The sequence below is a fragment of the Aotus nancymaae genome, unplaced genomic scaffold (genome assembly GCF_030222135.1).
Source record: "Aotus nancymaae isolate 86718 unplaced genomic scaffold, 86718_ANA_hifiasm-v0.15.2.pri h1tg000036l, whole genome shotgun sequence".
Lineage (NCBI taxonomy): Eukaryota > Metazoa > Chordata > Mammalia > Primates > Aotidae > Aotus > Aotus nancymaae.
The window spans coordinates 86,435,662-86,457,930 of record NW_026988450.1 but is presented as its reverse complement, the minus strand read 5'-3'; the positions used below and the strand labels follow the sequence as shown (position 1 = coordinate 86,457,930).

Sequence of the window (22,269 nt, the reverse complement as noted above, 5' to 3'; positions counted from 1 at the left end):
GCACTGTTTACAATAGCGAAGACTTGGAACCAACCCAAATGCCCATTAAAGTTAGACTGGATAAAGTAAATGTGGCACATATATACTATGGAATACTATGCAGCCATAAAAAGGATGAATTCATGTCCTTTGCAGGGACATGGATGAATCTGGAAACCATCATTCTCAGCAACCTGACACAAGAACAGAAACCAAACACCGCATGTTCTCACTCATAAATGGTTGTTGAACAATGAGAAAACTTGGACACAGGGAGGGGAACATCACACACTGGGGTCTGTTGGGGTGGGGGGCTAGGTGAGGGTAGTGGAGGTGGAGAGATTAGGGAGGGATAACATTAGGAGAAATACCTAATATAGGTGACGGGGGGATGGAGGCAGCAAACCACCATGGCATGTGTATACCTATCTAACAATCCTGCAAGATCTGCACATGTACCCCAGAACTGAAAGTAAAATTAAAAAGAAGAAAATGCCCAGGAGAGGCTTCTTTAGGTCAATAGCAATAGTAAAAATGCTATTGGAAAATGTATTGCTTTCCCACTATGTGCCAGATACTGTGAGTCAGAGATCCACAGCCACAGTCTTGGTGTTGAGAAAGAAACCAGGAAATCAGAGCAATTCTGTCTGTTAAGATGTCCCCTTAGCTGCCAACTGTGAATGCAACGTCTGGAAGCTGAGCAGAAAGACATGCTAAAACTGCGTCCGTCTTTCCATCTCCTTGAATCTTCTTTGACCTGATAACTAATTTGAGTTTCTCTTGCAGGGAGAAGAAGGCAAAGAGGGCAGAGATGGAAAGCCAGGTCCCCCTGGAGAACCGGTAAAGGACTCTAAACTTCCTATTTTATCACATGCTACATCCATTACATGTCAATAACAACTACTTTGTATGGGGGGCTACTATGAACCAGGCTCAAAGATAGGCATTTTCTAGGCATCATTTCATTTATATACCCCGACAACCCTGCACAGTAAACACTGCTGTCCTCATTTTAAAGCAGAAGAAACCTGGGCCTCTGGCAGATGAAATCATGGCTCCAAAGTCACATGATGGGCTGGTGACAGAATCAGAACCTGAGCCCAGGCCTCCTGTCCCTGCTCCACATTTTGCTTTACTGTCCCATATAGCCTCAGTCCTATTGATATGATAGATGAAGCTGAAATAGATAAGCAAAGGCAGGAGGACAAATCTGATATCTGGAAAGCCCAGGATACCCAGAAAAATCTGAGTGGCACCTGCTAGCTCCAGACATTATGGGATTGCATACACACACACACACACACACACACACACTCTCTCTCTCTCTCTCTCTCTCTCTCTCTCTCTCTCTCTCTCTCTCGTAACTGACATAGAGTTTTCTTGTTTTGGTTTTGGCTAATGTCAGCTGTCCAGAGATATACAGTGAGATGGACCAAGTGCTCATGAGGATTTCTCCGTGGCCCCAGTAGCTGTTAGTTGGGAATGTGCAGGGATTTCCAAAGACCCGTATCTGTGACTTCAAAGCTGTGCTCACTGAGCTTGGTCAATCCTTCTTGCCTGTGGATCAGAGATTCATCATGATGATGATTCATCAGTTTTTTAGCAGCTCTTAAATCTTCCCAAAGCCCTTTCACAGACACTACACCAAGGGGAAGATGAATGACAGCATCAGTGGTTTAGAGACCTGGGTTCTCCAAATGCCCACTAGTATGAGACTAGTTAAATGATGAGCTGTCCATTCCATAGAATACCAATAACTGTCAGGAGGAATGAGGGTGTTTAGATACTGATGCAGGACTGCTTCTAGATAGATTATGAAGTAGAAAAGCAAAGAATAAAACAATGTGTATAGTCTGGGGTATTTTGTATAAAAATAGTCGTGGGCCTATTTTTTTCCAGTGCTTATCTAAAGGAACTCTGGGAGACTTCATAAAACACTCATAAAAGTAGTTTCTGTCTATGGGAGGCTGATTGCCAGACAAGGGGACACAGCAGTAGGAAGACAACTTTATATTCCATACTATTTTATTTTACTGTTATCTTCTTAATTTTTGGAGCCATGAGTATGCATTACTTATTGACAAAATTAACTTTCAGATATTGTGATTAAATAAAAATATTTTATGCCAAAATTACAACAACTATAATAACAATAGCAGTAACAAACTGGCTTCAGATTCCAGCCCCACTGTTTACCAGGTTTTGTGATCTGGGTGAGTCAGAAAGCATCTCTGAGCTTCAGTTTCTTTTGAAATAGGATGAGAATAATACACCAACTTGCCAGAGTCACTGGGGAATCATATAATTAAAAAATTTGTTAAATGCATCAAGTTTATCTAACTATTAATTATTTTAGTAAGCTACTTTTCCCAACTGCCCTGGTTTTAGCTCCTGGTGAGGTTAGAACTGCAGAGGCTTTAGAACCACTAAGTGGAATTACATAAAAGTTTCTACAGTGAGGTTCCATTTAATTTGTTTGGTCATAAACTATTATGACTCATTCTGAATCTTATGCAACTTGCTGGAAGCACCTTCTTTATCATTTTACATTGTTTGCCAGATGCTGAAACAAAAATTCATTGCTGAGAGGAAAAGAAAGAGCTTTTAGCAGCAGAGCAAATTGAAAAGTCTCAATGAGCCACTGTTGACTGACACCCAGCAGAGCTGCCCATGGTGGGCAAATGGTATTCAGCCTGGGCGAAAATGTGGCAAGAATAGAGAGAAGCACACATATCACAGTGTGGCTGACAGTGACTGTGTGTGCCTAGGGCTGGGGTACTGAGCACTTCATTACATTTTCCCACTGTCATCCCCAGAAGAACCTTATGGTCTGTGGGTACCATTATTGCTCCCAGATGAGGAAATGAAGATATAAAGAGGATGATAGCTTGATAAAGGTCATAGAGCTGGTAAATGAAGCATCCAGGACTCACACTCCTGGAGGCTGACTCCGGAGTTCACTGCTGCAGAGCAGCATATTGACTTTCCTGCAAGACGTGTATTATGCCAAGAGGCTGTTACAGTTCAGATTAACTGAGGACACTGGTCTTCATTCAGTCTGTTTGCTCAATGCCTATTTTGATGCAGGTAGAGTATTTAGGAGGTGATCCCATGAACCACTGAGGGAGGGAGGAAGGGAATGGAACAGGGAAAGAAGGAAAGGCAGGCTAGCAACTGGTGACTCCAGGCTGGGGCCCAGCCTCACTAGGGATCCTCTGATTGCTCCTGGAGGCGTTGACTCCCCTGCACTTGGGCCTTCCACACCTCAAAATCAAGCACCACCTAGGATCAGGGAATATCTTTCATTCTGTGTCTGCCCTTGAACCTGTGCAGGAACTGCTCCACAAGGAGGCAGGCACCCCCCTGGGTGAGCCCAGGAGATGTGGTTGGAGAATGGCAGCATCTGCTACAGGTGCTAGGCGGCCCCTCTTCAAGTTGACTTGCCCCTTCAAAGTGTGTATATGGGAGGAGCACAAATGGATAGGCAGACCAGCCAGATAGATAGTACAAAGGAAGGAAGGGAGGGAGGGAGGGAGGGAGGGAGGGAGAGAAGGAAGGGTGAATGGATACACGGATAGATACACGGATAGATGGATATATAGGCAGCCTTTTGAGTTGCCTGTTGCTTAATTTTTATTAAGAGATATTTGAGCATTAATTACAGTGTAGGATGAAGTGCAGACTCTGGAACCAAAATGCCTGGATTAGAACCCCAGCTGTATGACCTGGAGTGGATGACTGAGCCTGTCTGTGCCTCAGCGTTTTGCCTGAGGGTTGACAAGAGTCAGGCTTCAGTGACATTATAGTGAAAACTTTCAGTAGCTGCTGGTTGTTCCATTTTTCTGCTGGTGCCTTGGGTCAGTGATAGCCATCACAGTTGACTCTGGGGCAGGAGCCAGGCTATGTACACCCTCTATCACAAAGACCTGCAAGGGAGGACTGTCCCAAATTTACAGATCCAGAGATCCAGAGAAAGGAAGTGACACCTTAAGATCACACAGCTAAACTAGGAAACAGACAGGCTTTAGGCCCCACCCTTCTTTCTATAGTTTTTTTCTCTAAATCCAAGGATGCTCCTTTCTCTCCTTGTTCCCTTCTAATGGGCTGCATATGATTCTCAAAGTTTATAGCCTGTAAACATGCGGTGAACAGAATGTTTGGGAATAGGCATGCCCTCCAGGCCCAGCATGCTGCCCCTTCTGTCCATCCATCAAACTTAGCCTTTCACTTTCTTTCCTCTGCCCCACCTCCCCTCACCCTTCCCCTGACCCCACCTTCAATTTATATGGACCCGAGTTGCCAAGCCTCTTGTTGTCTTCTGTTCCTGGTTTGCTTCTGTGCAGGGCAATGCCAAGCTGTGGGCATTAAAAAGGAATTTTCAATAGCAAGAGTGTCCTGACAAGCTCTTTTAAGATGATGGGGTGAAGAAAAGGCTGTGTAAGTTGCAGGTCACCCTGCTAGCAGGTACTGCGGCTGGCCTGGAAAGAGCATCCACTTGGGTGTGGCACTCAGCTGGAATTCAGCCTGGCTTTGCTATTTAATACCTTGATAAAAATATAACTTCTCTGAACCTCAGCATCACCACTGGTAAAGTGCAAGTGTTAATAGCTGCCTTCACATGTTGTTTGCAATTGGGCATAAAGTCATCTATAACTAAGATGGCCATATAATTTCTCCTCCACACCAGGATGCCTCTGATAGTAAAAGGTGGTACTAGGCATAATTAATTTGGAGATGAGACCTGTGTAACCAGTATCATCCCAGGAAAACCAGAAATATAATAGGCCTGGATACATGGTGGGGATTTGTGTGGATAAAGATGGACCAAGACACCAGGGGAAAGGGCTGACAGAGGGGACAGAGGGGACGGAGACTGGCTGTGGGAACAGAACTGTAGGAAACATAGACAGCAATAGGAAGACTCTTACAATGTTGTCCTCAAACTCTTCTTCCTTACTCTCAGGGCAAGGCGGGAGAGCCGGGTCTACCAGGACCAGAGGGTGCCCGAGGCCCACCTGTAAGTGTGCGGTGTGTGTTGGGAACAGTAGAATCAAGCCCACTGGCCACATGGCTCTCACCACTGTGGCAGGACTAGCCCAGACTGGCTGACCATGCGGTCCCAGAAGTCCTTTTCCTCCAGACGGCCGTGCTTCCCTGCGGTCAATTCAGCTTTGTCACGCTCCATAGCTGTGAAATTTATTTTCACAATTGAAGTCATTACCTTGTTGTTGCTAAAAGTTTTCTTTGTTCTTATCCAATTTATTATAATTTCAATGGGTTTTCTCTGGATAATAGAGCCTAAAAATGAATCTTAATTGTAGTTTTCAGCACTTTCCATAGCTAAAGTCTTTTTCCAATTATAAAACTAACTCATTCCCATTCTCTAATGGTATTAATAATGATGATGATGATGGTAATAAGAAGAAAAAGAATACAAAAAATGATATAGAGAAGATTAATTTACTTCTAATTCTACAACACAGAAGAAAAGTTTTTAATATTTGGTGTATTATTTCTAGTCCTTTTTTCTATATATGAATTCTAACAGCTATATATGTGCATCTATATCTAGCTGTCTAGCTATTATACATGTAAACAGACACAAACATTACCTACAAAAATGAACTCTATGTGTTTTAGCGTTATTGGGTTTTATCGCTAAATGTTTTACCTCCTCATAATTTCAGAATTGTTCTCACAATTCCTTAAATTGCTTTTAGAAAAAAATATGATTTTAAATGATTATCCTAAAATTATCTAGATTTTTATCTAGCAGATCAAAATTTTGGTCCTATTTTCCTAATGTTTCTCTTTTAAAAATCAACTTTCTGGCTAGTATTCAATAAGAAGGAAATAAAATACAAAGCTAAATTTTCTTTTTCCTAAATCCCCTTGTTTTTCACATGATTGCACCAGAAAACGCCCAGGAATGAGGACTGTTACCTCCTGTGGCGATTGCAACACCCAACCAGTGACCAATTTATTAAAAGTGGTTCCTGGCTTACTGGAGTTACAGGGGCTCCTTTTCAGCCAGGAAACCCATGGAACTTGCATTGGGGCAAGACCTATCCATATCTCAACTGGGAGTTGTAATGAAAGAACTGAGGTTAGAAGACCAGGCAGGGAAAAGAAGACCAAGCTCCTCTGGCTGATGCAGAATAAGCCAGGAGAAAGCTTTATAGAATGGGGTGGGTTTTCAGATAGAAAGACCTGGATTCAGCCTTTACCTTGTCATTTATTGACTTTGTGACCTTGGGCACAATGAGGATCTTTCTGAACCTCTGTTTCTTCTTCTATGAAACGGCAGTCATAATAGCTCCCATTCTTGCAGGGTGGTTGTAAGTACTAAGGGAGAATGTAGGACATATAACATTCACAGCAGAGTGCCTGATGCATTGAGTCTGGCTCTCTCAGTTGGTGCTTTTGTGATTAGATGGGAGGAGAGCGCATCAGATTCTCTTCTTCTGGGCTGGCTGAATTTGGAATTCTGGGGTCCTTGAGGAAGATACTGAGCCCCAAGAAATTCCCAGCCCTCTCCAGGGAAATGTAACTGGATCTGAGCAACTGGAGAGCACTGTGCGGTTCTTATTCAGTCCTGACGGCAACTCTGCAGAAGTAGGTTCTATCCTAATTTTACAGATGTGGAAACTGAGTCCCAGAGGAGAGAAGCAGAGCTCCCAAGATCCCACAGCTACAAAGTGGGAGGCATGGCCCCATCCCAGACCTAACTCCAGAGTCAGCCCAGTTCCATGGACCTAAGAGCATATGGCACTCTTTTCCATAGGTTAATACGGCAGAGCCATGCCAGGTGGGCACTTTTATTATCCTTGAGCTTTAGCTTTATATCCATCCATTGGGGATTTTCACACAGTCAGATTAGTCTGGAGATTAGAAATGATGGCCTCAGCTCTGCTAATGGTTTAATCTTCACTCACAGGGCCAGGAGCTCTGTAGTGGTGCTTCAGGTAATACGTCTCCAAGCTGCAACTCTGGACGAGGAGACCCAACCACTATGGTCCGGGATGTAGCTCCCAGAGCTGACCCTACTCAGAGGTGTTGGTAGGACCAGCAGTGGCCACAGGAACAAGGAAGGGGCCACAGGACCTAACTCTGGATGAAGGCGATGTTCCCTGCAACTGACTCAGGAGCTGTGCAGAGAGGGATGGGCCAAGCCATGCGCTGTGAGCCTGGACCAATTGGGAGGAACAGGAGTTCAGGAGACACCTAGGGCAATGCCCCGACACTCTGAGGCATTTGTGGGATGAGCCCTGGCAGCCCTGCCCACAGCACAGAGGGGGCTGGGAGGAAGGCTGTTGGTGTCCCACCATCAAGCCCCTGGCACCAAGCATGGCACCAAGTAGGGCTCAGTGTCCTGCAGATGGTGGAGACTGAGCGGAGGCAGCGTGGGTCAAAGCAGGCGGGGAGGCATGCCTGCCTACTTCTGCCCGAGAGCCTGCTCTGTCATGGGATAACTCCATTCTCTTCCTTCTAGGGCTTCAAGGGACACACAGGTGATTCTGGTGCACCTGGTCCCCGGGTAAGTGGGCGCTTCACTTTGGAGGTCTCCCCAGGTGGTCAGAGCTTACACTTCCCAGGCAGAAGGTTCCTGCAGCCTGCAGGCCATGGCAGTGCCTTATCCAAGAGAGGAAACGGAACACACCAGCCTGGAGCATGCCAGCACAGGGGCACTTTGGAAGCTCCATCCCCCACCCCTTGGCCTAATTCTCTCAGGTGGTTTTTCTGGGGGCCAGACATTGTCATTGCCAACTAGTTTGACCAAATCAGTCTGGACTCAGGTGTGTCATGCACATCAGCCCTGAGTCCTATGAGGGGGTTGATGGTATTAGGTTCATTTTGCAGAGGAGGAAACTGAGGCCCAGAGGACATGGGTGATTTCTCAAGGTCCTAGAGCTTCTATGCGGAAAGCATCACTTTTACCCCAGATGTGAAAACTCCAGAGACTATTTTCTTAACCTTTAACTCTTCTGCCTCCTCAGATTGCCCAGAATGGAAGTGACATTAGGGGTCAGCTGGTTAGATCCTTTGCATGATCTAAATATCGAGGAGCAAGCACAGGTATAGAGAGGGTCACATGGATGAGCAGATAAGGAGGCAGCATTCCAGTGCATATGCCAGAACTGTCAGCTGCTGTTCTGCCTGAGCTGCACAGAGAGGCACGGCATGGCTCCAGGTGCTCACAGCTGGCCTTGGGTGTGCCACAGACCTCAACTCAGGGCCAGGGCTCACTGTATAGAAGTTGACAGGTCCCTGGGTCTCCACCTCTCCCAGCTCCTCAGATGCCCCTGTGGTTGAGGCAGCCAGTGACTGAAGCATCTCCTTCCCTAATAGCAGGGCCTTTTCTTCCTAGGGAGAGCCTGGTGCCATGGGGCCTCCTGGCCAGGAAGGGTTACCGGGAAAAGACGTAAGTGGGGTCCTGTAGGGTCTGGCTGGGCTGGGGGTGGGATATCAAGGAAGTGACACCCAGAAACTGCCCCACAGTGGTTGGTGGCAGCACTGCTAAGGGGCACACAGATGATGTCACAGGATTGGTTGGCAAGGATGAGATTGGAGGCTCCAGCCTAGTGGGTGGGTACCTGGGCTTTATGTTTGATAAGGAAGCTTTTCTGGATCAGTTGTGATTTGTCCATTGGTACAAACGAGAGGCCTGTTGGGTCTGTCCTTAAGTGGATTTGAGAGGCATTTCAGAGTTTCTCCTGGATTATTTCTTCATCTCTCAGGCTCTGCAGTGCTCAAAGCATCCGCACCCCTCGCCACCACCACCGTGTGCTATGTTAATTGTACACCACTTGAATGGCTCTCATGTTTATTTGGTGTTGGGATCTGGACAGAACGAGAAAATTTATTTTGTTTATTTTTTGAGATGAAGTCTCACTCGTTGTGCAGGCTGGAGTGCAGTGGCCCCATCTAGGCTCACTGCAACATCCACCTCCCAGGTTCAAGCAATTCTCCTGTCTCAGCCTCCTGAGTACCTGGGACTACAGGTGCCTGCCACCACACCTGGGTAGTTTTTGTATTTTTGGTAGAGATGAGGTTTCACCTTGTTGGTCAGGCTGGTCTCGAACACCTGACCTCAGGTGAGCCACCTGCCTTGGACTCCCAAAGTGCTGGGATTACAGGTGTGAGCTAGGATTACAAGGAAACCTTTGAACTCAGGTGTACAAATGAAATATCTGAGATCCAGAGAAATTAAGGGACTGACTTGTGATCACTCAGAGAGTCAGAGACAGGAATAGCTTGCCTGGAGCCCAGAATCGGCCAGCTCCATGTTCCCCAGGGACCAGCCATCTGCAAGTGGCATCCTGCAGGGTGGTTGGATGTGTGGGATGCAGAGTGCCCTCATGGAATTGGCCATTTGGTCATAGGTAGGGGCACCAGGTACTGAGGTGCAAAGAGGTCTCATGCCCACCCTGTGTGTCCTTCAGGACCTGCCTTTAAACAGTGACAAAGTGGACTCTTCCCCAATGGTTCTTGACACACCAGAGCACATAGCCCCTGCGTCTGATCTGCTGCCAGGAATGATGGAGCTGGAAAGGATACTTAGGAGAAATCTGATCTAGGCCAGGTGCTTTCTTAGCTGTGGAATCTGTTTTACAAGATCAGTATAGTGTATGGAGCCCTATGCATATGGCTAAAAGTAGAGCCCACCCCAACCCCACCCAAAAGGGGGCCTTTGAGAATCCTGATACAGTTCATCCGCTCCCCCTGCTCTTTGATTTGTAGAAAGGGTGATGCAAGGTGCTATCCAGGCAGGAATGTGACTGCTATCAGCTCACCCAGTACACCGGGGTAGAGCTGGGATGGGACCCTGGGATGCCAGGTGATGGGCTCTGCTTCCTTCCCTCCATCTTAACCGTTTGACCTTTATTTTAAAAATCAATTTTCTAGAGTGTTTTGCAGTCTACTTTGTGTAGGAGCATGTCCAAGCTTCTGACTTTTTATCCATCACATGGTTAGGATTATGCCCCTGTCACGGGGCTGCTTGGAAGACCCTGCAAGGTGGTGGTGAATCACACTGCTTGGCAAACTGGAAGGTGCTATACACCTGGGTGGCATTGATGTTTTTACTCTGGTGGCTCAGACATGAATGGTTCCAGGTCACCGTCTAGTGAATCAGGAAAAGATTCTCTCCTCTGATACTTCTCTTAGTTCAGGATGGAGCCACCTAAAATCCCTGACAACAGATGGAGGATGTCTAAGGAGTAACTGAATAAATGGATGCACAAATGCGAGCTTGCATGCATTTACTCTTGCACAGGAAGGGAGTTTGTCCATATTTGGAATAATGGAGAATTGATGATGAAACATGCTGGACAGTTTGTTGGTTCCTCTGGGTAACTCAGCGAGCTTTGTTAACATTTGAAGTTGTGATGCCATCATCTTCACACAGCTACTTGGTAATGACATCACCTCTCTCTCTTTCTTCCAGGGTGACACTGGACCTGCTGGGCCACAGGGTCCTCAAGGACCGAGGGGCCCACCGGTGAGTTCTGCTTTGCGATGAATACACTTCATGTTACTGCAGGGCCTGTTCCCACAGTGACATTTAGTTAGTTCCATCTGGTGCCACTGTATATATTGTTAAACAATTGCAATATGTTTTAGCAGTTGGTAAATAGCTGCCCCCCGTAAGTCCCCGTAGTCACCTCTCCCAGTGCTCAGATTCTTTTCTGGGACCATCTCCCCCTCACAATATAAAAATTACAAAGGTGCCACTGGCCACCACTGGGACCTTACAGGACCTGGCCCCGAGGGTCTGCTCTAGCTCTGGGTCACACTAGGGGTTGGTGCTTGCTAGGGGTTAGTTTCCTGGGGCTGCTGTAACCAAGCACCATGAATGGAATGTGGTACACAACAGAAATGTGTTGCCTCATGGCTCTGGGGGCCAGAAGCCTGACATTCAGATCAACAGTGTTGCTTCCTTCTGAGCCTGAAACAGAATCCGTTCCAGGTGTCTCCCCCAGCTTCTGGGGCTTTGCTGACTCTCTAGGGTATTCCTCAGCTTGTGGGGAGCACCACCCTGGCCTTTGCCTTCATCTTCACATTGGGTTCTCCCTGCTTGTGCCTCTCTCCAAAGGTACCCCCACTTTTTTTTTTTTTGAAATGGAGTCCTGCTATTTCACCCAGGCGGGAGTGCAGTGGTTGTAATCTTGGCTCATTGCATCCTCCGCCTCCCAGGCTCAAGTGATTCTCCTGCCTCAGCCTCCTGAGTAGCTGGGATTACAGGCGCCCACCACCACACCCAGCTAATTTTGTCTTTTTTTTTTTTTTTTTTTGTATTTTTAGTAGAGTTGGGGTTTTGCCATATTGGTCAGGCTGGTTTCGAACTCCTTTCCTCAAGTGATCTGCCCGCTTCGGCCTCCCAAAGTGCTGAGATTACAGGCATGAGCCACTGCGCCTGGCCCAAAGTTCCCCTTCTTATAAGGAAAGTTTATTGGGTAAAGGGCCCACCCTATTCAATATGACCTTATATTAACTAGTTGCATTTGCAATGACCCAATTTCCCAATGAGGTCACATTCAGAAGAACTGAACATTAGGACTTCAACTTAAAAATTTTGGGGAATATGATTGAACCCCATAGCATTCCATATGCTATCTGCCTGTTTGTGCACAGAGGCAAATCCGTCTCTTATCTAAGAGCCTGAGAGAGCATGAAGAAGAAGGTCAAGAACAGATATTTAGGTGCCCAGTGTTGTGCAAAGAGAAAGGCGTACATTATCCCACTTAAGCCCAGGGGCCATCTCAGAAAGCCGGCTTTGATATCTGTGTCTACATAGATATTATTGTTGATATAATTCATGCTAATTGTAGAGGCAACCAGACAGAATTGAATGTTACAAAGTAACGAGAAAATTCCCTCTTCACCCCCACCCTAGTCCCACACTCCAAAGGAAGCCACTGTTAGAAGCATTTTGTGTATCTTCTAAAACATTTTCAACACGCCTACGAGCATATAAAATGCATATTTCATACACAACACTTTATTTTTTGCAACTGGCTTATTTTGTGTAGCTTGCATGTTGTTTATTTTTTGAATGAGTCATGGAGGAAACAAGTGAATGATGAATATTGGCTTCCCAAGTCGAGGTCACGCAGCTTGTAAGATCTTTAGGTCGGTTTAAAACCAAGACTTTCTGATGCCAAATCCTGTGTTCTCCACCCTACTGTGGATATGTGTGGGCTTAGTCTTTGAGATCCTAGAGATGGGGTGTGTGGCAGGTCCTATGAGCTCAGATGTCCCATCTTCTCAGAACTTACCAGGTAGAGCCACATTCTCCCCTGATGAGCCCACGATGACCCAAATGAGCTGAAGCCCAGCCTCCCTGGGCGTGAGCTCTCAATGGGGTGATATCAACCCCACGGGGAAAACGTTGATTCTTGAAGTGTCAAAGACTATGATGGTGTGTGTCAAATGCAGATACATATACAGCACATAAATAGATGTGTAGCTTAGCTATGACATTAAAATTTCATGTGAAGATATTAAGAAAAAATGTCTAAAAAGGCAACTGGGGAAGAAATGATAAGGACAAAAGTTTGACAAACTCTGCTCCAGAGCCCTCCAGGAGTCCAGTGGTTCTGACCAGGTCCCCCTGGCCCCCTCACTGGGCTTTTGCATCCAACTCTGGAGTTCAGCTATCAGGGCTTGATTTCTGCCTCTTCTATATTCATCACATGGACTAGGTGAGTTTCTTCACTTCTCCCAGGACTCAGTTTTCTCATCTGTAAAATGGAAGCAATTTGAATGGAGCAAGGAGACTGTAAGAACCCAGCAAGGTAATCCAGTGACGTGACAGAATAGTGCCAAGCCCTCAAAATGTCTCCCAGGCCAGGCCCTCTCCATTCCTGGAGGCAAGAGGGGCCTTAGCTCTGCTTCTCTCCCTGGCTTCTTGGCATAGGGCAGCAATCAAATTCTTGATAAGTGCAAACACATGCAAAGGAACAGAAGAGGGAAAGGGAAGTGACTTCTTTTATGGAGACAGGAGCTTGCTGTGTCACCCAGGCTGGACTGCAGTGGCATGATCACGGCTAACTGCAGCCTCAACCTCCTGGGTTCAAGCAGTTCTCCTGTCTCAGCCTCCCAAGTATTTGGGACCACAGTACATACCACCATGCCCAGTTAATTAATTTTTTTTTTTTTGTAGATATGAGGTCTTGCTATGTTATTCAAGTTGGTCTCAAACTCTTGGCTCAGGCAATCCTCCCATCTCGGCCTCCCAAAGTGCTGAAATTACAGGTGTAAGCCACCATGCTTGGCCAGGAAGTGACATTTGGAGAGCAGTGAGTATTCAGAACAGATGTGTGAGGTGGAAGAAGGCAGCTGGCCTGGTGAGGTTGTGAAGGGCTCTACGTACCACGTGCTAGATGGGGGTGGCCCCAAAATCCCAAGGCCCCCAAAGGCTGCCATGTGGTTCTAGCTTGCCCCCATCAATTCTCAGGTAGATCAAAAGGAATTTGATACCAAAAATGAGCTACTGAAGTTTGCCAAGTATTTATTGTTTTAAACACAGAAGAGTTCCAAGTCCTTTCTCTGACAACATCATTTTTACTCCACTGAAACTTCTTCACTTTTCTGAGTGAGGAGAAGGATGCTAGCAAGCCCCACAAGGTCACACAACTTTGAACTAGACACTGAATATGTACGGAGTGCCTCCGTCAATAGTTGTGGTGATTGTGAATGCATGTGTGGCCTGAAAACTTGCATTTTCCATTCTCTAAAATCTACAACCACCCGAGGGTAAGAATAGCCTGTATGGCAACCACCTTACAGCCACTAGCCTCCAACAAGCACCAGTGGAGCTGAGTTCAGTGCTGGGAACTGCATGAGGAACTTACATGATTCATTTATTGAGTTCTGTCCAAACCCTGTGAGGCAGGTACAATTGCTGTCCCCATTCACAGATGAGAAATGGAGGTACAGAGAAGTCTAGTAACTTGCCCAAGGTCACACTGCAAGTCAGTGGCACAGCCAGGATTTGAACTCTAGCACCTCGTTCAAGAGTCTGCAACTCCAACACCCGCCCGGGCTGGTGTTTGCTAGTTGTCCTAGTCAGAAAGATCATCCTGGAAGGAGCGGTCTTGGAATAGGAGTTTGGAGCTCAAGAGAGTTAAAAAGGGGCTGGGCATAGTGGTTGATGCCTGTAATCCCAGCTCTTAGGGAGGCAGAGGCAGAGGATAGCTTGAGTCCAGGAGTTTGAGACCTGCCTGGCAGTATAGCAAGACCCCGTTCTCCACAAAAAGGAGAAAAAAAAAAAAAGTTGAAAAGGGGAGTTCTGGTTTCCATTCCTGGGAAGCAGAGACCAAAGGGGCTTGGTGAGGGAGGGCAGGACACAGGAGTGGCTCTGTAGCCTAGGAGGGAACCGGGTCCCAGCCCCAATAGGCCTCAAGCGCACAGAGCACAGGCAGCAGCCCCAAGCCACCCTGCCTTCTGTGCACATGGCCTGTCTTGGCACCCTATGCTACTGGGTCTTGGGACTTATCCTCCCTGCAAAGGGAAGATTAGAGGGAGAAGGAAGAGAGATACAATTTCCATAGGAATAAGGCAAAGTACATATTTTTAGAGGGACACAGATGGGTTGGTGGGCGGAGGAAGGTGCAGGGAGAAGCGTTTTGCAGCGTTCACGGAAGGGCCGAGTACGGGTAAGCAGTCCACAAATCCAGCTGGCTGCTCTGATTTTAGACCTTACTAGCTCAGCGATCTCTGGCAGGTCCATGATGGGGCATCTGGGATATGGGGATAAAGACGTCTGTGCTGCATGATTCCTGGCAGGATCCAGGGACATGAGGCCAGGGCCATGCATGTGTTTGGAGGCACAAGGTGGAAGCTGCATTTATGATCACTGACCCATAAGGCATGTGCTTAAGGAGGGGCAGAGCAGTATCAGATGGAATCAGTGCTGCCTACGTTCAGATCTCAGCTTCTCCCCTTGCCTCGCAGGCAGGTGGCTCAGCATTTCTGAGCCTCAGTTTCCCCATTTGTAAAAAGGTGATGATGGTTCGTGCCTGATGTGAGCAGTGAGTGAGTTAATGCATGCAAAATGAGAAGCCCTTGGAAGAAGTCTGGTACGTAAGATGTGCCTGGTCAGCATCAGCTAATTTATACTGGAATATGCTTCCATGAATCCAACGTATTTGTGAATACGTGCTTCACAGATTATAGGGCATTAACACCTTTTGGTTACAGAATCAATGGAGACTGGTTCTCTAGGATGTCCTTGGTTCATTATTCAGCAGTGAGCCTCCTGTGTGTCTGGCACTGCATTGGAGGCACACAAGGAGGCTCTCTCCTCCTAGGCTGGATATATAAAGAATGAATGACAAGGCATAGACCCTGCCTTTGGGTTACCCGTGGTAGGGAAGAGGGCCAGGTAAAGACGCAGCAACCATCAGGAATCTGCCCTGAGTAGGGGAATGTGGTTGGCAGAGGAAGAGACTAACACAGTCTGGGAATTGAAGCTGTGAATTTTTGGCTTAATAGAAACGTGTCTGATCCTCAAAAGGGAGTCGCCAGGAACACTCTTGAGCTGTCTTGTTTTTTTACTCTACTGGGATCTTATTGGTTAAATGTATTCACCAAAACTATGTGCACAATATATCTCTGTGAAGTTGGATAAAACTAGACTTGCAAGCCTCAGTCCTGGAATCTGGAGCAAATGGACCTTCCATTTTGTAGCCACATGACTCTGCACAAGCCATTTTTCTTCTCTGTATCTGCATCTTTTAAATGGGAGCATAGTGATCTCCTTAGTGGGGGACTACAAGGAGAGAAGTGTGCGGACATGCTCCCTACGTTGAGACCAGCACTGTGGCAGTGTGAGCAATTGTGTGTATGCCGGGTTGTTAGACGGCTTGTTTATTCCTTAACACAGCAACTGAATGGAAGGATGAATAGATGAATGAATGAATGAATGAATCTGGTCATAATTATTTACTGTGCCTCAGCTGTGGGCACCATTCACCAGGCTAAACTTTTTCACGCCCACGGACTCATTTAATTTCACAATAGTATTATGAAATAAATATTACAAGTTCCTTTTAGAAGTTGAGAAACATCCTCTGAATAAGGAAGTGGTTGACTGAGAGCCACAGTGGTGAAAGTAACAGATTCTGTGTAAAAACAAGTCCAGTACATCAGTCTATCTCTTTGTTCCACTGCCCTGCTCTTTGATGTCCTGGCAGGATGATTATCTGTTTCTTCCCCAGGGTAAGAATGGATCACCAGGATCTCCAGGAGAGCCTGGCCCTCCAGGAACCCCCGTGAGTACTCTTTGGCTGCTATGTGGTGGCATTGGGGTGAGCTTTGGAAGGGCTTGCGGCTCACATTACAGACTGTCTAGCCTCTATCCCATTGGTGGGGACATATGGGTTTAGTGGTAGAAATAGGTTGGAGGCAAGAGGCTCCATGGGGCCCTTTTTTAAGATTTAAAATACATAAGATCATGCTCTTGGCTCTTTGTTGACTATAACCATAGGCATCCAAAACTATTAAACACTTTTTTTAATAAATGTGCAATGAGGTTGTGGAACAAAAGTTTGATATTTCCAGAGAATGAGAGGACAGGGTCAAGCCGAGCAACCCTTATGACCTCGAATGAAGGGAAGTGTGCAGCATGGGAATGGAGGTGGGGACAGGTGTGGGAGACAAAAAGGATCAACAGGCAGGTAGCAGAGAGAGAGCTCAGTTGGCAGATAGTAGAAAGAGGGTGTGTACCAATCCGCAGAGTCCTGGTCAGCTGATAGGAAATGCAGGATCTGGGGTTCAGGCCTGGTGGGTGGGGAGACATGGTAGGAAGATGGTCTTTTAATAGGTTCTAGGATTGGATGAGAAAAACTCTGGCCCTCGTCTCCTTCCAACCTAGTCTTCTTGTATTTTTACTTTCTACAATCGGCCACCTGACTCAGAAGGCCACTATGAGGTATGGTGAATCAAGTATCAATTGTACTGCGCAACAGGCTGACCAGGACTTGGTACTTCGGATACTGCGGTGACCAGCTCATCTCAGTTTGCAAGGAACTTTCCCAGTTGGAAACTCCTGCATCCTGGGAAACCTCCTGGTTACAGGCAAACGGGCATCTGATCACCGTAGCAGAGACCCTCCTCTTGCTGGACTAGGGACAGCTATGCAAAAGGCATCCAACTTCCTAGCAAACGTGATGACCTCCCTAAGGGGCTATGGTGTGGGGCCTGTTGCTGCTGGTGAGACAGAACAGAGGAGGTGGGACTGGGTCGTGAGGCTGGACCCATCACCTCCCCTCATGCAGAGCTGACCCTGGAAGTACTGACCCATGTAGGTGGCTCCCAGAAAAGTTGAAGTTGAAAGATTCCCAAAAGTCTTTCCCAAAATGTGATTCTACAAAGTGAGCCTTGGCCGCCTCATGAGCAGTGGGATGCCATCTCACTAGAGCACTCCTTGGAGGGCTCCACACATCTCAGCGTTTTTGTTGAATATCTGTCTCAGTTCGTTTTTGTTGCTTTAAGTGGAAAGACCCTTGGCTGTTTATAGGGAGACCTCTCATCTTCTTCCCCTGCCTAAGACAGCACTGTCAGGAGGCCCAAGGCCCCGTGTCTTTTCCTAAGCAATCCCCCTGCATCATGGGAGGATTTGTGTGTTGTGTGGATGTCTCAGGCCTTTTGAGTTCAGAGTGGTCACAGGTTTCTGAATCTGCTTGAGTTGGTCCATGACCCTGAAGAATTCATTCCCAGTTTTCTCTTTGCAGGGCCAGAAAGGAAACAGAGGGGAAGATGGCAGCCCAGGACTTCCTGGCTTCCTGGGTCCCCGTGGGCCTCCGGTAAGCAGAGAACCCCAATGGGGGCCAAGATACCTGGCTCCAGGTTGTGACATTCATGTGCAGTACTTCCCTGCCACCTCCTGTGTCCTCGGTTCTGTCTGCTCACGCCACGATGACCTGGAGTGGAGTCAAAGTTGCATCATGATTTATGAGACAGTAGCGCACTCAGAGATCACACCTGCATGGGAATCTCAGTGCCATTCCTCTTTAATCATGAGATCTTAGGAAAGTGTTGTAACCTCTTAGGCATTAGCTGTCTCATCATTCAAATGGGGGATAGTGACAGCATCTACTTCTGAAGATTAAATGAGATCATTCAGGTAAAGGCATCAGCAATGGTTCCTGACCCACTGCAGGTGCTCAAAAAATATAAACCATTGTAACGATGCATGTGGTGGGACGGTGGTGTTGAACATTATCCTAGAACTTGAAGAACCCTTGGAAATAATTGTAGAGATGAGCCAGTTTGAGCCGTAGGGTCAGAACATGTAGGTGATTTACTCAGACGCATGGTAGGTTTGCGCTCCACCTCGTCCTTGAGTCAAGGTCTCCTGAGTGGACAGCTTAAGGCACAGGGGAGCTTTAAGATAATCTTTGCCAAGTTTCTGGAAAGAGAGATGCTGAGGGATTCAAACATTTCTAAGTGGAGCCCTCTGGTGTCATCTGCATATTCCAGTCCTCGGACTGCTGACCTGATGAGTGAGACTTGCATGTAACATACAAGAGTAGGGAGCTTACCCATGTTCTTGTCCATCCCCTTCAATTTAATTCTGACCCCTCTGCGTGCCCCACTGCCAGCCAAGCCCAGCCTGTTGTAGGTGGTAGCCCTCTTACCCTTTTCTACTGTGCTGCCCAGGCTTTGCGTGGTCCTGTTGACTGATTTTTACGTGGGCCTACTCACTCCACTGTTAAAGGCCAAGTCTCCTTCTCCATCCCCTTGTTAATAATCTGCTGCCTCTGAGCAGCCAGGCACCCACTCCCATGGATGCACTGCAGCGACTGCTCCTGAGTCATGATAACAGCGGGGTGCGTGTCCAGCCCTCACTACTTCCCCGCTGCTGCCTGGCGTGCTTTAGAAGAACAAACACATCGACATCTCGCCGTCATCCTTGAGGCAGGTCCCACCACTGTTCTCATTTTACAGATGAAGACACTGAGGCACAGAGAGCTTATGGAAGTTGTAGGGAGGTTGTCCAAGGTCACAGAGCCAAACAGTGGAGGAGCCAGGAATTGAACCTGGATCCCAGCGTCTTATTGGCTTCCTGTTTCACACATAGTGAGCCTGCTTCTCAGAAAGGCCTCCTGACCACACCAGGACTATTTGTAAAACTGATATCCTGGAGGCCCTCCTGGGGGTGTCATACCCATCCCATTGACAAGGAGCTCTTAAACCACGGTTCTTCTTCCTAACCTCGCGTGATTTTTTTGCCTTCCCATGTGCAGGCTGAGCAGAGAGCTTGTCTGGGATGTCCTTGGCCAGGTAGACCGTCGATTGCTGTCTTTGCTGGAACATGACTTGAGTGGAAATGTCAGTTTTAAAGACAGTCTTAGTACTGACGTTGGGCTGATGCTGCAAAGCCACTGATATTCTGTTCTGTTTTGCAGGGAGAACCAGGAGAGAAAGGAGTGCCGGGCAAGGAGGTAAATATCACACACACACTCACCCCTTGGCAACCCTTTCCTGCGGGTGGGCAGTCTGTGTGGGCTCAGGCCCTGGGCTTAGAAAGGCCCTACACTTGCCTTGACACTCTCTACCCTCACTGTCTTGAAATCCTTAATGTCTTTTGAACAATTGGCTCATGTTTTAATTTTGCACGGAGCCCCATAAATTATGTAGCCGGTTCAGGGGCACCGTCTTGATAGGTCTGTTTCACTGGTTTAATCCCTCAGCATCCAAGCTGTTAACAAATCCTGTCAACTCTGACTTCAAAATACCTGTTGGTTTTGTCCAGTTCTCTCTGTCTCTGCCACTGGGATGCTAATTTAATGTTCATCCGCTCTCACTTGAACACTGCAGCGATCCCCTAATGGATCTCCCTTCGTCCAGCCTTGCCCCTCCGCATTCCTCTGCCCGGCAGACAGAGTGTCTGCAGAATATAAGCCTGTAGAGATGCCGCAGTGTGACCTGATGCTCTGCCCTTCCCCTGCACTCTCCATGGAATCCAGGCTGCCCCAGTCCCACCACTCCCCTCCTTCTCTAAGCTCCAGTCATTCTGGCCTTTTCCTGAGACACGCCAAGTCCTTTTCCAAGGGCCCTCTTTTCCCATGCTTATTCCTATTCCTCCGGAGGTCTCAGCTGAAATGTTGCTTTTGCCAACTTCCCTTGACCACGAAAGCAAAGCAGACCCCCGACAATGCTTGGTTTTAGCACCCTGCTGTGTTCTGCTGTAGCCCAGGAGACCAACACAGACTAGATAACAAAAATATTTGATGAGAGATGAACAGAAGAATGATTGAACGCAGAGAAAGTGGGTCTATGGAAATTAGCTTCTCCGTTTCAATTTCCCACTTAAATGAGGAAGATGCGTTTTTACCCTGTGCCTTTGGGTCACTTCCTTGAAGCTGGATCGGATAGCTTCATATTCAGAAAGTGTTTGCTCCTCGCCTCAGCCATAGGGTGTCACTCACTGGGTATATTATTCACTCACTGTCCAATCACTGTTTCCTCTGCTTCCTGGATTGGGATGAAGGGGAAATACCCAGAGCTCCCTTTTCTGAGGGAGTTTGTACTTGGGCTCCTGCCTACACAAATTCTCTGTGGACTTTCCGCAAAAATTCCAGGCTAAGCAGGCATCCCAGGTCTTACTAATCTGATCCAACTCTCCCCTTAGAATGGGAGCCTCCTGCTTCCCCATGCCCAATATGTCCCCACCTTCTCCCATCCAAGGCTTGGTCTTCACTCTTCCACCCACCTGGAGCACCTATCCTGCCACCTTTTGTTAAATTTTATCCAACTTTCAAGGCTGTGTGATTCCCAACTTACAGAATCATGCTCTTCCACCCAGGAATACTGAGACACCTTTGGGTGCTTATGTTATAGAAATTAAATCAGTCTGCCTGTGTTAGAATCAACTCATGCCCACCTCCTTCTCATGGACAGGCTGTGAACTCTGTGAGAATGAGGACCATGTCTCATCCCTGCCCTCTGCATAGGTCACAGGGCTGAACATGGCACCTGCATGAAAGGGGTGCAATGAATGCTTTTGAAGCTGAAATGGCCAGGCTCCGAAGAGCTCAAGAGTAGTTTCTTGACTTTCTTCGTTTGATTCAATGTAGAGTCTATCAACCAGAAGATAGTACAAGAGACAAGAGCCCCTGAGCTGAATTTCCTTCCCCAGTAGCAAGCTCCGCTTTCCACATGTGTGCTAAGAGGCAGATAGACAAGCATACGTTGGTCATCATATCTGGGGAGAAAGAAAGTTTGATGTCAGCTGGCAGGAAATTAACCCATGCATGAGGATGGACACTGGCCAGAGGGATTAGCCAATGCTTTACAGAGGAGATGGCAGAGGAGCTGGGGGCGAAGAGGGAGCAAAGAGACATTCCAGGTGGAGAGAATGACAGAAGCAGTGGGGACTGTGGGCTGTGTCTTTTGTTCCCTGATGTGACTGCCCTCCAGGAGGGGATAAGGACTGTGGGAACATAGAAGAGGGCCACTTCTCTAAATGGTCAGGGAGGGCTTCCTGAAGAGGAGGCCTGCAGGCCAGGTGGGAAGTAGGTATCTGGACAGAGAGGTGAGGAGCATGCTGCAGGCTCAGGGAAGATGAAGAGCAGAGGCCGTGAGCCCACAGAACCGTCTGTCCCCTACACTAGAGCCATCCAGGGCAGTGACAGCCTGTTAAAGACAATTCACGTATTGCCTCCTGGGCATGTTAAAGGGAGTGGAATTCACCCAACAAGAAGTAGGGGAGGAATGTGGAGTGGCCAACCAGGGGCTGGTGCCGTCAGTCTAAGGCAGACAGTGGCCGGAGGAAAGGAGAGAAGACGCAGTGTGCCCCCTACACCGTGTAGGCACAAATCAGAAGGGAGCCCTCGGGGGACCTTATCTTTTGAGGATCCCTTGTCATCAGCATGCAGGACTGTGGAGAAGAACCAGGGAGGCAAGGACGCCAGTGCAGAGGGCCTGGGGCAATGACTGTCCTTCTTTCTCATTGCAGGGGTCCCCTGGGAAGCCTGGAGAGCCTGGATCTAAAGGAGAAAGGGTGAGCGGGGAGCACAGGCACCTTGAACACGCAGAGTGTGACCTTTGCGCAATGCCCGCGGGATGCTGAGGCTGGCCTTTGTCCAAGGCAGTGGTAAACACCCGCCTGGATCACGCTGCCTGTCATGGTTTTGTTCACGTTTTCATGGATGATCACCAGCCCCACAAAGGGAGGTTCTTTTCCCCCCAGTATTGTTGGTAGTTGATGTTATTATTTCTTTTCTTTCTTTCTTTTTTGGTTATTAGTTTAAGGAGTAAAATCATCACAATTAGAAATTC

General features: G+C 47.5%; 1 protein-coding gene across 1 annotated transcript in view; it reads left to right on the top strand.

The window, feature by feature from the left end:
• The window catches only part of COL22A1 (collagen type XXII alpha 1 chain), a 287,201-nt gene that overhangs the window by 251,336 nt on the left and 13,596 nt on the right, over positions 1–22,269 (top strand). Inside the window, exons 50-58 of the mRNA XM_064384626.1 lie at positions 766–819; positions 4,943–4,996; positions 7,472–7,516; positions 8,348–8,401; positions 10,427–10,480; positions 16,203–16,256; positions 17,718–17,789; positions 19,395–19,430; positions 21,947–21,991. Coding sequence (XP_064240696.1) covers positions 766–819; positions 4,943–4,996; positions 7,472–7,516; positions 8,348–8,401; positions 10,427–10,480; positions 16,203–16,256; positions 17,718–17,789; positions 19,395–19,430; positions 21,947–21,991 — 468 coding nt within the window. The remainder of the gene's footprint in view (positions 1–765; positions 820–4,942; positions 4,997–7,471; positions 7,517–8,347; positions 8,402–10,426; positions 10,481–16,202; positions 16,257–17,717; positions 17,790–19,394; positions 19,431–21,946; positions 21,992–22,269) is intronic.